General features: G+C 38.8%; 1 protein-coding gene across 1 annotated transcript in view; it reads right to left on the reverse strand.

Moving 5' to 3' along the window:
• The window catches only part of MAN1A1 (mannosidase alpha class 1A member 1), a 150576-nt gene that overhangs the window by 105623 nt on the left and 29815 nt on the right, over positions 1–15138 (reverse strand). The window contains exon 2 of the mRNA XM_054061625.1: positions 9346–9442. Coding sequence (XP_053917600.1) covers positions 9346–9442 — 97 coding nt within the window. The remainder of the gene's footprint in view (positions 1–9345; positions 9443–15138) is intronic.

The following is a 15138-nucleotide window of genomic DNA, read 5'->3' on the forward strand; positions in this document are numbered from 1 at the left end:
CTGGAAGAAAAAAAGAAGAACCTACTGCTAAAAGACTTGTGGATGACTACCGAGGATGGCTGATCACTCAGCCTTTCAGAATAGTGCAATATATAGCACAGAGCAGTCTAGATCACACCTGGGTAGTACACAGCAGGTCCATATAAGCAGCATGCTTTTTAATATCTAACAATGGAAAGGTATGTGGCACACAAAGAAGAAAAGGATATTACATTAAAGAATAGAGTAGTGTCTCAGGTGTGGAGGTGGCAGAGCAGAATAAAAAAAGTGATCAAAGGATGAGTCTGCAGGGTATCACTGCAGGGAGAACCACTATGGATGATAAGATTATTAAAATAGCTCTGTGACTAAGCTTAGGTGGCCATATGGTTTAAGAACTACAACTGGCTTACGGCCAAAGTGTTTGGAGAGTGGGCCAAAAGAAGCTTCTGTTGGTCTAGTCGAGGCTTTTGTACATGGCTTGTACTTTTGGCAAGAGTCTGAAATAGCCACAATGCTAGAATCAATGCATGTCAGTGCACTTAATAGTTTACAACTTTCTTCCCACCCCTTGTATACCAAGTTTCGGGTTTGGTTCTAACTATTCTTCACAATCCAGTACACACACACACACTTATATGCATACACATTTGTGAAAACAGATGAAGATTTGTGATCTGCAAGCATATCATACAGAAAGTTACATGGAGAAAAGTTCCAGATGTGTCCTACAGGACAGTCTATAGCAGGATGAAAGCCAGGCCCCTTACTCTTCTTTAATTCAGCTGCTTTTCTTTTTCTGACTGTGTCATATTCTGACTGGAAGGAAACTGTGGCAAAGCACAATACAAAAACAGAAGATAAGATTAATCTCAAAGTGGCCTTAGGTCATGTTATACATGAGCTCCCTCACCTGTGACCATCCAACAAGTGTCATAAACATAGATTTCTTGTTCTTGCACGACTGTAGAAGAGGAGTAGGATGTTCTTTTTTTTTCCAGAAAAAGTTATGGGTTTGTGTTTCTGATGTGAAGCATGAAAATTAATAAGGATATGCACATTTGTAATTTTTTAGTGATGGAAATTCAGAACATACTTAACATACAATAACAGACATCCCTTCAAAAAAGAGTGCAAATGTTCAAAAAAAAGTTTCCTCTATTGTTGTCAGAAGAATTGTTTTTTAAGACTACTTTGTATTACTGTAGAAAAGAAAAGGAGAGTTTTAAACATAGCTGTATTTGAATTGCACTCAGCCCCTCTCTGATCTTCTTAGACTCTTCATTGCTTTCAGCCAGGGAGGCAAACTTGTCTTGCTCAGTCAAAGCAGAGGTAGTCCATAAAACCTTCCTCCAGTTCATCATTTCAGACTCAAAATTCCAGCCAAAAATGAAGAAATATAATCTGTCACAATTTTTTCTTAATCTGGCCATTAAGAACAGTTCAGATTTTCTCAATGTGGGGAATACGTGGGGAATTAGACCAGATAGTTTTTAACAAATATGCAAATTAAAAATGTCAATCAAGCATCCAATTTTTCAACTTTATATGCATATACATTGTACAGTAATGATCAAAATACACTACAGAATGACCTGAGTTGGAAGGGACCCATAAGGATCATTGAGTCCAACTCCTGTTGGACAGCCTGCATAGGACAGCCCCAACATTCACAACATGTGTCTGAGCACACTGTCCAAATAATTATTGAATATTGTTAGGCTCGGTGCTGTGACTACTTCCCTTGGGAGCCAATTCCACCATCCTGAGTGAAGAACCTTTTCCTAACACCCAGCCTAAACCTCCCCTGGCACATCTTTATGCCATTCCCTTGGGCCCTATCATTGGTCTCCTAAGAGAAGAGATCAACATCTGCTTCTCCTTCTCCTCCTCCTCCTCCCTGCCTTGTGAGGAAGCTGTAGACTACAATGAGGTCTCCCCTCAGTCTCCTGTTCTCCAGGCTGAACAGAATTAGCCGCTTCTCATACAATTTCCCCTCTACATCCTTCACCAACTTTGTGGCCCTCCTTAGGACACTCTCCAGTACTGTCACATCCTTTTTATACTGTGCCACCAAAAACTGCACACAGTAATCAAGGTGGGGCCACACCAATGCAGAGCAGAGTAGGACAATCTCCTCCCTCGACTGGCTAGCAATGCCATGCTTGATGCACCCCAGGACATGGTTGAACTTCTTGGCTGCCATGGCACGCTGTTGGCTCATGTCCAACTTGCCATCGACTAGAATCCCCAGATCCCTTTCTGCAAGGCTGCTCTACCAGGTGCAAAACCAGGCACTTGACCTTGTTAAAATTCATGTGGTTGGCAAGTTCCCAGCTCTCCAGTTTGTCCAGATCCCTCTGCACGGCCTCTCTGCCCTCAGGATTCTCATCAGCTGAATCTGTTATTAAACCTTCAAGTTCTGCATCCAGGTCACTTATGAAGATATGAGAGAGTACTGGTCCTAAGATGGATCCCTGCGGAACTCCTCTAGATCTTCTGGACCTGTTTATACCAGATGTGTGGTAGTCCCAGTTGATACCTGACAAACTGAAGTCCCCCATGAGGACAAGGGCAGATGACTTGGAGGCATCCCTTAGTTCCTTAAAGAACAACTGCTCAGTGTCATTGTCCTGGTTGAATGGCCTATAGCAGACTCCCACAATGAACCCGCTTTTAATTATCTGCCCCTTAATCCTTATTCAGAGGCTCTCAACTATATATTATTGTCAACGGTAAGCTCCATGCCTTCCAGCCCTTCTGCTACATACAATGCTAACCACCCCCATCCCCACCTCGCCTGCACTGTCTATCCCTCCTGAAGAACCTGTAACCATCCATCATGGCACATCAGTCACAGGCCTCATCCCAACAGGTTTCACTAATGCCAATAATGTTACGTCTTTGGGACTGGGCCAAAGCTTGCAGCTCCTCCTGCTTATTCCTCATGCTGTGTGCATTCGTATAAAAATACTTCAAGTGTGGTTCATTGTGCCCATCTACTTGTGGAGCAGTCCAAACCTCACTAGGATGCAGCTTCTCAGACTTTGGCATGCCTTCCCATTGCTCATCCCTGACTTACCTGCTATTGCCCCTTTCCCCCTTCAAATGTAGCTTAATGCCATATCAGTCAGCCCTGCCAGGTCTTAAGCAAAACCCTTTTCCCCTTCTGTGAGAAGTGCATGCTATCAGATGCCAGTAGATCTGATGATGAATAGACCATCCCATGGTTGAAAAACCCCAAGTTCTGACAAAGACACCAACTTCAGGACCATGTGTTGACCAGCTGTGTCTGCCTGCTCAGTTCTGTACTCTTCCCTGACACCAAAAGGATTGAAGAATATACCACCTGTGCACCTGATCCTTTAACCAACTGTCCCATGCCTTGGAAATCTCTTGTGATTGCTTTAAGACTTGTCCTTGCTACCTCTTCACCGCGTACATGAAAAACCGTCTGAGGGCACTATCAGACTAGGGAGTTTTCTGATTATGCGTCTTACCCTGGCCCCAGGGGGGCAGCAAACTTCCCTGTGGGTTGGGTTCAGTCAGTGTATCAGACACTTAATTCCCCTCAGAAGGGAGTAACCTATGACACCTACTCTTCTTTTTGCCTTTACATGAATGGTGGTGATGTGGCAGATTGACTGCCTAAATGACCTCTTTATCCCAGAAGGACCTACACCCACAACACCAGCTGTATTCCCATCCAGTTCCAGGGCCTCATACTTGTTGTGTACAGGCACCTGGGAAGGTGAGGCACGCTGAGAATGGATTTGCCTGCCACCCCAAGCAGCAACCTTGCTTTATACAGTCCCCCATCTTCAGGACCTCCTCCATCTACCTGATGGTGGGAGGAGGGTGGGGAGTCCTGTGTCTCTTGTGCCACAGTTGGCTGGTGCATCTCTCTTGTAGATTGCAGCATATGATTCCTCCAGTTATTAATCTCAACATATTCTAAAATACATATAGGTTTGACAAAATTAATGTTTTGATTAGAGCTCTAGCTCTCCTAAAGCACTGTTTCAAAAACTGACTCAGATTTTAAAACAGTGTTTTCCTTTATTTAAAGTTCACTGAAAAGGTTCTTATCCAATATCATTAGAAATTTAAAGTGTCATGAATGATTAATTATTAAAGTGTGTTATGCCAAAACATGAAACTCTTACCTCAAGTACTGGCAAGCCCCTAGCAATGCTAATATTTTTAATTTCAGTCACTATTAGCAGCTAATAAGAGTGGGAAAAGAAACAATACTTTCAGGCTTTTCAGAGATCTAACTTCTTATATGTTTAACATGAAACAGTAACTAGATATTTCTAGAATACTCTTCCATCCAGTATCCATCTCTAGTATTTTATATATCTGTGCATTTTTCAGCCAGCTCTGGCACCTCTGTATATAATACAGTGCAGTGAATTTTTGCTCTATTGCTCACCTCTTCGCTTTCCATGGAAGCCTTTGGCATCTGCCACACTTCTGGGACCCATGCAGCTCAGCTATACGTTTCATTATAAATCACATTCCTTTCCATTGAAAACGCTGCCTATCAATTTGCTATTTCCACCCCTTACAATGGGTATTGCTCCCCACAAAGAACAATAAATCTTTGTTCACCGCATCTATGCCTTTTTATAGGCCTCTATATATTATACTGAAAAGTTTTCAATCTTTACTACTTCCTTTAAGTCTTCCAGTTCTGTGCATTACCTTAGACTTGTATCGCCCAGGCTGCTATGTGCCAGTTTAAATTTAGGTATTTTAGACTCTATTTGCTATTTTAAAGTGCAGTTATCATCTGTTAGCGAATCCTTCTGGGTTTGTGAAGTCACTTGCAGTTTGCCATTTCTGTAGCTACCTTGAGTAACGTGTTAGCGCTGCCAAAATCTGGTCATTTGATTTTCCAGCACTGCAATAAATTAATTTCAGAGCACGGCCTCAGCAGTAATGGTTTCTGTAAGAAGTCGGTAATAACCCCAAAAAACGCTTCTTGAAAATCTAAAAAGACAATAAACTCCCTTGTCTTCATATAGATCAACTACTTTTAAAAAACAGCAGTTTTGCAGCATGGCCTCCTCTCACAAATGCTGTGTTGAGTCACTCATCCGCATATTTGCTAACATTATTCTTCAGAATTAAGTTTCTATTAATTTACCTGGGAAAGATGTCAGGCTTACTTCAAAATTAAGAGCACATACTGAAATCCAAAAGACCAAGGAGTATAGCAGGAACAGTGAAGAGAAATAAGATGGAGGGGGGAAGATGTTGAAGCTTTTCAATTTAAATTAACGTGTTGTTTAAGTACATGTACAATTAATTTTCTAGAGCTGTATTAATAAATTCACAGTTTAAAAAACACATGTTGTTGTAAACTGCAAGACAGTTTTTAATATGAATTTTGTCAGGATTTAAAAATCTTCATAAACCTCAATACTGCGTATAAGAAATTACAAAAATCAGTTCAAAGTGGGAGGAACAGGATCTTGCTAAATTATAGTATTTTGGCTTTGCAGATTTTGAGTATTTATTAAATGCCTCCCTTCTCCCCTCCAGAAAAGGTCCTTTTTCACTTGCGGAGACTAATTATACTATGCCCACAAGTTACAATGTTATTAAACTGGCAATATTGTACATGAAATACAGTTATAGATAATTAGAAAGCCCTTTAATAACACTCACTTAAGTGCAGAAAACACCTCCAGAAAGAGCTCTCTGCTAGTGCAGCGATGCTTATCAGATTTAAAATTAGTACAGAAGGCTTAGAGAGGAATTGCTTCTGAGTTGGGGGCACTGGTAGTGGGATGCTGTGAAAAAAATTGACAAAACTGTCATTTTGCAACTTCCACATTAGGAGGATAGATGGATAAAGCTCCGTTTTAGCAAATATTGTTAAGAGCAATCTGAAACTTTAAAGGATGAATTATTAAAAATTAACAGCACTTACTGAGGGCCTAATTTTTACCATGTATGGGCAGAGAATAATTAGTACTCACAAGTCGTACCAGTACAGGAGACATGCCTTGTTTTGCTGATACACAGGTAGTGTGCAAACAGCTATTACCGTTTACCCCATTAGTCTAGAAATAGTTGTATAGTTCATGGAGTTAAACTAATAATAATGCTACAGAGACAACAACTGATGACTTTTCTAATAGTTGTTATTATAACAAAGTCTTTGCAGTTGGAATAAACTATAAAAAAATATCCAACAATGTTAGTTATTTGCCAAGACAAAAAAAAAAAAAAAAAGCTCAAGTGCCAAGTAAAAAAGAAATTAAAACATTACATGGATGTGCTGAAAAGATTTTGCAATGGTCAGAGGCACGTAGTTTACATATGTTTCAGCTTTTCTCTAAAAGTTAATTATTTTCAGTGTCATACCTAAGAGGAAGAAACTTCTGCTCATAACATGAATCATCTACAGTCTAACAATCCAAAGCCTCCCTCAACATATCAAATACACCCTCCACACATGCTGCTCACAGAATACCAGCACGACCAAGTCCTTGTCTTCAAAAGCTGGTTTCATGGCCTGAGTTTAAGACAAAAAAAAAAAGTAATTTCAAAGTTCGGCAAGAAGTTCTCAGCTACAGAAGAGCTCTACTACCCTTAATTTGTATGAGATGCTAAAGCAGGATGCTCTTCCTTCCTCTAAGCTCAGAAACATCAGCCATCACTACCCTTTCTTCCATCGTCACCAATCCATTTTTCCCCACTGTCAACCTACTGGCCATATTCTTTTCCCCTAGCCTAACAATAGCGTCAATATAGTTGTCGAATTCATGGTGATGTTGCTTAACAGTCGCATCTATATCATATGTAATTACTCTTCTTAAAAGCCTGTCTTATTTTTGTGTTTGAGAGAAATACATCATGATGGTTGTGTCTCACCTTCAATCTGTCTACAAAATGCCTTATCGCGCTAGCAAGGACTTTCAAAATGAATCCTAGAAGCAACATCATTTGAAAGTAACTCTCGCCTTCTATGTCAGGAGAGCTATACTGTCTGTAACCCTAGATGACACTAACCACCTGTGACCTACAGCATTGCAACCTGCTGTTCCCCACAGTGAGGTACTTAAAGTCTCCATCCCATAGCAGACAATACATGGAAATTACTGTAGCTGCACAATTTAATTTATAGGAGGGGAAGTGTTCAAAATTAAACAGCTGGCTACTGAAATATGCTATATTGTACTGCCATTAAGACAATCAGAAACTTGTATTTTTTAAAAACTTAGACATGTAAGAAAAGATGATCATGGCAAATTGGAGGTAGTTATGATGGATGACAGTGAAGTGAAGGTCTTACTTGGTTTCTGAAGGTTGCGAGGAGATTCATGGGATACAGAGCTTTTTTAAAATAAGCACCAGAAATAAAGATAAGAAAACTTGTTTGCCCTTGCACGAGGAAAAAGTTTAAGTATTAGAAGGAAAGAAGGAAAGGAAAGAAAAAACAGATCATCCTTTTACTGTTTTATGAAGAAGGCAGCATTTGTTGAATTCAAACATGATGGGTACAGATCAGATCTAATGAGCTGAGGACACTATTGCAGAAACAAGGATTTGTTTCTAAAGAACTAAAGGAGATTATGGATTCAGGAAAGGGTACCTTATGAGACAGCTCTGCTTGCAGATAGGCTGCTCTTTAGTATTCTGTAAAGCAATTCAGCAGAAAGAGATCTAATGCTTATTTTGGTTTGCCACCAAGATCAATAAGAATGAAGATGCTTCTAAGGAAATCTCTTCAGTAATAAGATCTTCTGTTAGACAACCATAATAAGAAAGTGATCTGCATTTAGACTGACTCTGGCTCTTAGTCTTTTAAATGCAGCTTTATTTTCAAATTCAACACTTGTCCTGTTTCACACTGAACAGTGCCTGCAGTGACTTATTCTTATGCAACATCCATAGAACCCCTGCTTAAGAATTTCACAAGTCAATACATACATAGCTTTTTCTGTGAATCCTTGGAATATCATTAAGAACTCAAACGTCATAAGCTTTTATACAGCTTCTGATTCCAAATGAAACCACATTAAGCATTTTAATTTTCAAGACATCAAATGCCATTTTGTTGTCCTCCAAGAAAACAAAGAAAACAGTATTCCATTAAATAATTCTTAAAATATGATACAAAATTACACAACTATCAGTTATCTGACTTAAATAATAAATAATTTCAGTTTACAAGAAAACAAAAGAAAACAGAAGCCTGATTTAACTCTAAAGTTCACCTAAATTACTTTGTTTTCAAGCACGCAATTAATGTTTAAAGTCCAATAACTAACTATAGAATAATTACCTAGTAACATTTTTTATGTTACCTTGGGTAGACAAGCAGTGCAGCAAGATCAATGCAGATGTTGTTATTTTCAAAATTATTTCTGTAATCACAACTGCTATCTCTTAGCAACTTCCAAATATAATTAAAGATCTGGTAAGTGATCTATTTAGGCTGTTTTAGGAAATGTTTCCACTTCAAACTATCTTTTCCAAACATTCAACAAAATAAATTCCTGTTGAAATCAAAATAATGTATTGATTTTGTTTCAATTAGAGAAATCGGTTCATTTTTCAGCTTTCTGTTGAGAAAACTGTTGCTGTCCAACTAATTCTTCATTTTTCTGCAAAACTGAAGATGATGACAGTTCATAGGATTGCTTTCTCATGCTTCCTCAGAATGCTGTTGCTCTTTAGCTGGTATTTATCCAGCTCTATGTCCCACTTGGACACCGAAAAAGTCTTTCCTCATTACACTAGATTTCCTCAGTGTGTCTGTCCTACTACAACTTTTTAGCCCCGCACTTGTTCTACACTGATAACAACTTCAGTGCTATTTAAGCAACTCCTGTGCAGCATTTAGAGGTGCAAATAAGTTATTTTCATGAAAGAGAAAGCCTGATAACTCCCTAACTGATATAGACTAATAAATTTTATTAAGGAATGAAAATAAATTCCCAAGAACTGTATCGCTTCAGCTACCTTTGTGACTGTAGAGCACAGCTTTTGTTCCTTCTACAGGACTTATTCTCCCCCCTCTGTTTCCTGCTGACTGAGTGTGGTGTCAATGAGTTCCACTTCATAGGAAAAGCTTAAGGCAGGGCAGTGTTTAGTGCAACAAAACCGCAGCTTTATAACATGCAGCAGTGACACGCTTCATTTATTCTCATTTAGAATGGAATCTGTTAAAAAAGAAGTCATTAAAAGCATCACTTTCATTTACTATTACTTTTTATACATACTATAAGGAAGAAATACCACACTATATGATGAAAAGTAGAAAGAACACATTTATCACTTTAAGGTTTTCAGCCGTTTTACTGTTTCATGCTAAAATCACTAAGCACAAAAATACACACTACTCACCAAATAAATTGCTTGAATGTCCTTGCTTAGATATAGGTTTCAGTTCATTTAATCCCCATGCGTAACGCTTATAATTATGCCAGGCATGTTCCATCATCTGTAGGGAAACAAAAGCAGGATTATAATCTTGATTTAGCAAGAACACACAGCAAATACTGATTTGAGAATATTCTCAATATTAAACATATTTATTCCAATGATTAATTAAATTCAGGTTCCATGCGTTAGAACTATGAAATACTTAATACAGAAAGTCAGTGGCAGTGCTTCTGTGTGGCAGTGGGATGGTTACTGTAAGAATTCCATGGCTGTCCCATCCACCTCTGCTTGCTTATGGTCAAGGCACATTAAGAAATAATTTTTAGAAAGGGAATTTTATTGTGTTATATATCAATTAAAGTAAGATTTTATTTCCCTTAAGCATACACATCTGAAACTGAGGAAAGTAACATTTTAAAAGAAGATTTTCTCCTAAAGCAGGAATTTTTGAGGTAAAAATTAAGCTCACAATAGTTTTCAGATTCTGGCAAAGACTTTCTTGCATAAAACTAAGTGGTTCAAAATACAGTTAATAACAGGAAAAGGAATCTAAAGTGGGCAGGCAGGACACCTAGGAAAAGTCTTGAGGTTATGATATAACTTATGGACTATAAATGCTACTGTACACATCTGTAGCTATTTCCACATCATTTAGCACAAACAGCTGAAAACTTTTACAACTAAACATATCACTACAAAATCATGTTTCACTTAAAGAGCTGCACCACAAATAGATACTGCCTCAGAGAACCCAGCAGGTCTGTGGTCAGAGCAGAGGACATCAATGTCAGAAGCCTGGGCAGCAGGTTTACTCAAGGACACTTCAGCACAATCAGTCAGACCTAGCCCAAACTTTTCCTTTTGGGGTTGGTCTAGGCGCATGGCCAGGAGTCCACATGTCCCTTCTCAAAAACGCAGCAAGGACAATGCACAAAGCTCTGCAGGCCTGGTGATGAGCTGGACTGTCACTCCAGCACGTCCAACACATCCCTTTACCAACCACCAGCTTTAACACCTGCTCAGAAAGAGTATTCTTTCAGGGCCACCACATGCAGCCTGATTTTGCATAACCGAAGAAAAGATTTTGCGTCTTTGTTCCACCTCCCCTCTTCTATGTTGCAGAACAGTGCTGGGAATGCCAAAAGTCATCTTCTAAACAGAAAGTGACAATTTCAGACCTTTTCAAAGGTATGGCTTCAGGCTATCAGCTGAGGACACTGCTCATCCTTGCTTTCAGACCTCTTCTTAAGGCCATGTGTGTCAAGGATAATTCTGTTAAATAACAGTTATAATCCTAAACTTAAAAGCACCAGCCTTGGGACATGCTGATAATAGTAACCCTGTATTTTCTTCCTTCCTCTTTTCTTTGCTCAAATCACAGGGATATCATGTCAATTAAAAACCTGCATTAAGCCGCACTGTAATAAATGAAAGCAAATTTTCTGGAGTACTACTACGCTTGTGAGAATAAATATTTCTTTGCTATTTACAAAAGCATAAATGCTCATCTATCCTGCAGGAAAATTCAGGGATGTTAATTTACTCTAGAGCCCTTACAGGCGCAGCTTTACAAATACAAAAATTGGCATCTGCATTTAATACCTGAGCATTTTTAACCAGAAGGTTAGCCTGGTGTTAGATCTCAGCTGAAAGGCAGCAAGTAAGAGGCTCGATGGAAATGGTCTCAGTGTATGGGTGGCATCAATATGCTGGATGGCAGAGGCAGTGCCCCTTGCCTGACTTCATTGCAAAAAGGCTTAGGAGCTTTCCAAGGTCAGGGCATTTTGTCCCATCACAGAACTGGCAATAGACAACAAAGTGTCAGGCTTTATGCCTATGGAGCATACCCAGACCCTGGCTACATGGATCCAGATCCTACAAAACTGAACATTTGGCCACAGCACATTTACCAGTTGTAGTTTTCCACTAGTTTTCCATATCGTACAAGCAAAATTTAATGTCAAAATAAAAATTCTCAAATATTCCAGCAGGATAAATCCTGCCCTGCATTGTACCTGACATTTTCTATGCTTTAATAAAGCTTATTTTCTCACCAAATCACACCAGAATCTTTTAATTTGTTTGATCTTAGTATGGGAACACCACACAGAATGCTGGTTGTTGTTTTTTTTTCCTAAAACTAAACTTAATTAAGCGGTCTGAATCAAAGTGCCTAAAGATGCAGTATAATAATAAAAATTAAAATTGCTCAAGCCACTACTGCCATAGTCCTTCCCTTTCCACCTTCTTTTTCCCTTAGCACATCCCTGATCCTTCTGTTGCATAAGAGATGTAGTGCTCATCTAACTCCACATTAAGTCAGTTCCAGAAACAGAAATTTTGCAAGTGAAATTTGTTTTCAGCGTTAATTTTTGCCCTGTCTCATTCCCCAAGTCAGACTGCCACGAGTATCAGTTAGCAAGTGGGAAAGGGAAAAACTACTCCAAACACATTTCAGTTCAACCAAAACAGCCACAAAGTGCATGAGGCTACAAAGATGTCCCATATGTACTCAGTTGCCTTTACCTTTTCCACCTGACTGACATTTTCATCATATTACAACGTAAATGCACATGTGAGTTCTTGATAGTAATCATTCCGATTACCCTATTGTTCGTCAACCCATAGATACTAAGACAGGAAACTAACCCAACACAACCCTACACACTAGACACTACTACCTTACAATAATATTTATCATTGCATGCTAGTGAACAAGAACTCTTTTTTTTTTTTTTTTCCCCAGAATGTCCTCCCATTTTGCTGAGTCTGACTACTCAAGTACATTTGCCTAATTGCTTCTTAGGAAATTACAGTGCGCAAATCCAAAAAGCCAAGATGACATACCAAAGCAGTAATTTGAAAAACACCCGAAAACTTAAGAAATACTTGCATGGGGGAGAAAAACCAACATAATCAACTTAGCAAAAGATTTAGTTAATCTATTTTGGCCAATCAAAGTTTTAGTTTAGAACTCTTCCAGAAAGTCTAGATTTAGATAAAACCACCAAGCTAAGTAAGTATGTTTCCTCAGAAGAAAATGCACCTTTCAAACATACTCGTTTTAGACACTTGAAAGTTTATGGATGTAACATTGAAAGCAAAATGCAACTCCAAAAGCAGTCAGTGAGCCCTCTAGTGTTTCAAATGGACAGAGATTATTCCAACAAATGTGAATGGCTAAAGTTACTAGGACTCAGTGTTACTGTAGTTACTGTGCAAATAGCCCATGAATATGGTAGCCTAAAGAAAACTGTACAATTTAACTTGCATGGCTGATGACTGTACTGGGTCAGGATGGAGTTAGCATTCTTCGTATCAGCCCATACAGTGCTCTGTTTTGACTTTGGGGCTAAAATAATGCTGATAACACAGCAACGTTTTGGCTATTGCTCAATAGTGCTTGTACAACATCAAAGCTTTCTCTTTTTCTCATTGTTCCTTTCCAATTCCCCCCAACAAGTAGGTTGGGCAGGGGCCAAGATGCTGCATGGGGACACAGCTGGGAGAGCTGACCTCAGATGTCCAGATAGTCTCTACCACGTAATGTCACACTCAGCAATAAAAACTGGAGCAGAGAAAGAAGGAGGGTTTTTCCAAGGTGGCTGTTGCTCAGAGACTGACTGGGCATCAGTTGGCTTGTGTAAGGTGGCAAACAATGGCCTTTGCATCACTTGTCCCTGTCTTCATCTTGTTTTACCTAACAGACTGTCTTTATCTTGACCCACCAGTTTTCTGACTTCCATTCTCCCTGTTCTCTCCGCCAGCCCACTAGGTGGTCCAACAGCTGTGTGGGTGCTCGGCTGCTGGCCCAGGTGAACCCACCATAATGGATTCACAATATCTCCAAAGCGGGAAGTTTGTGACCACAACACAACCTCCAGCTGGTTTCTTTGCTCTCATGACAATGTTAAACTAACCACCTGCAAAACCTCAAGCTTCAGAAAGCCTTACTTTCTTACTTTCCATTCCCATTACTGTTAACCAACAGCTGAACCTAAATAAGACTCAGTGAATCAGAATCACAGAAGGGCTGAGGGTGGAAGGGACTCTGGAGGTCATCTTGCCCAAATCCTACTGAGAAACCTATTCTAAACCGTGTTCACAGTCCCAAGTACCAGCCAAATTGCAGTACAGCCAAAGAACTTCACAGTCATTCCAGAAATCTGATATCAGTAAATGTAACACTACTTTTGAAGGTACTGTCACCAATCGGGATTTCTCTCTGAAAAGCTGATTCACAATCAGTTTTCATAAAATCATGCTGCATTTATAAGAGCTCTGTTTCATGTCCTCTTACAGAATATACTGATTATCACATTAATTTTCAGCAATACGCTTTTTTATTTTAGTTTTCAGAAGTATTACATTTATGTTTCATCATCTTCATAAAGGTACTTATCATAATAGTGCACTTCTGAAGAAATATGTTATTAACTTAATTTATTGGTCTTGTCTTGAATAATTTGCATCTTGGAAACATGAATAGGTGGATTTTTCTACAGATCTCAATAAACAACATTTTTTTCTAGAATTAGAGAGCAAAACTACATTGTGAAATCATTTGACAGTTCTCTTGTTTCAGAGCATGATGTTTGTTAACCTTTCGTAATTTACTGTTATTGCTTTGGTAGTACTTCAGACCCTTTCTTTCAACCTTTTCTGGAAGAGTCTTTTCCATCTGGAAGTGTTTCCATTACAAATAACTGCTTGAATTGCCTTAAAAAAATTAAATTAGATTTTGAAAATAATTTATGCTGGTATTTGCAGCCTTTTACCCTGTTCAACTTGCTCTGTAGTGGAAACTTTGGGTAAAGAAGTAGGGTGTTCTACTGCATTACAATTTCACTAATTACTCATAACTTTATCTAAGCAGACATGCAGATATGACTGTGAGCAATACACTTCTGGTTTAGGCGTTTTATTTTCAGTTACACTGACACTGTCTTCTGTTACGCTAGACTACTGACAACACTAGTTTTAAGCATTCTTTTGTAAAACAAAACCTCAAAGTTAACTTCTTGACTGAAGACCAAGGTTCACTAGAAAACTAGACAAAACTGGTTTATATTCAGATCAGGTTTTCTGCAGGTAGAATTGTGTCTAGAGTTTGATTTCAAATTAAGAATTACCACTTACAGTCAACAGAATTTTATTCTAAGCTCTTCATTTTTAGTTACTATTTCTTATTCCAGAAACAAAGCTGAAACAAGAAAAATCTGAAATATCTAAAGAAGTTCTATCTCACTGCATACTGTAAATTTTTTCTCTGAAGCTGACAAGATGCAAATGACAACATACTCCCTTCTTCTACTAGCAACAGAAATTTGTTTATCTCCTTCAAGACATATAAAATAAATCCTGCCACTATGAACTTTTGTATATATATATATAAAAAAACACTTCTTATCTGTCAGCAGGAAGATTATTGCAAATCAGCGGCTTGACAGATTTCTGGTGTTTATAACTTCATTTCCTAATGGTATCATCCGGAGTTAAAAGCTGTCTACACATTGTCAATGTTTGTTTAACAGTCAGAGTCAAAACATCACCATTTCAAATTTAGCAGGTGGGTGACAATCATGCTCTGAAACGCACATAGGCTGGAGCAGTTCCTGCCAGTGCTTCCTGATGGGACTTTCACTTAGCCAAGTAAATCCTTGATGGAGACTTTCCTATTAGTTAATGGGCCTGTAACAAGAACTCCCAGCTGCTGTTTTCCACTAAAAAGCAAGTAGAGATTTGGGGGAACAT

This window comes from Cuculus canorus, chromosome 3, assembly GCF_017976375.1.
Source record: "Cuculus canorus isolate bCucCan1 chromosome 3, bCucCan1.pri, whole genome shotgun sequence".
Taxonomy (NCBI): domain Eukaryota; kingdom Metazoa; phylum Chordata; class Aves; order Cuculiformes; family Cuculidae; genus Cuculus; species Cuculus canorus.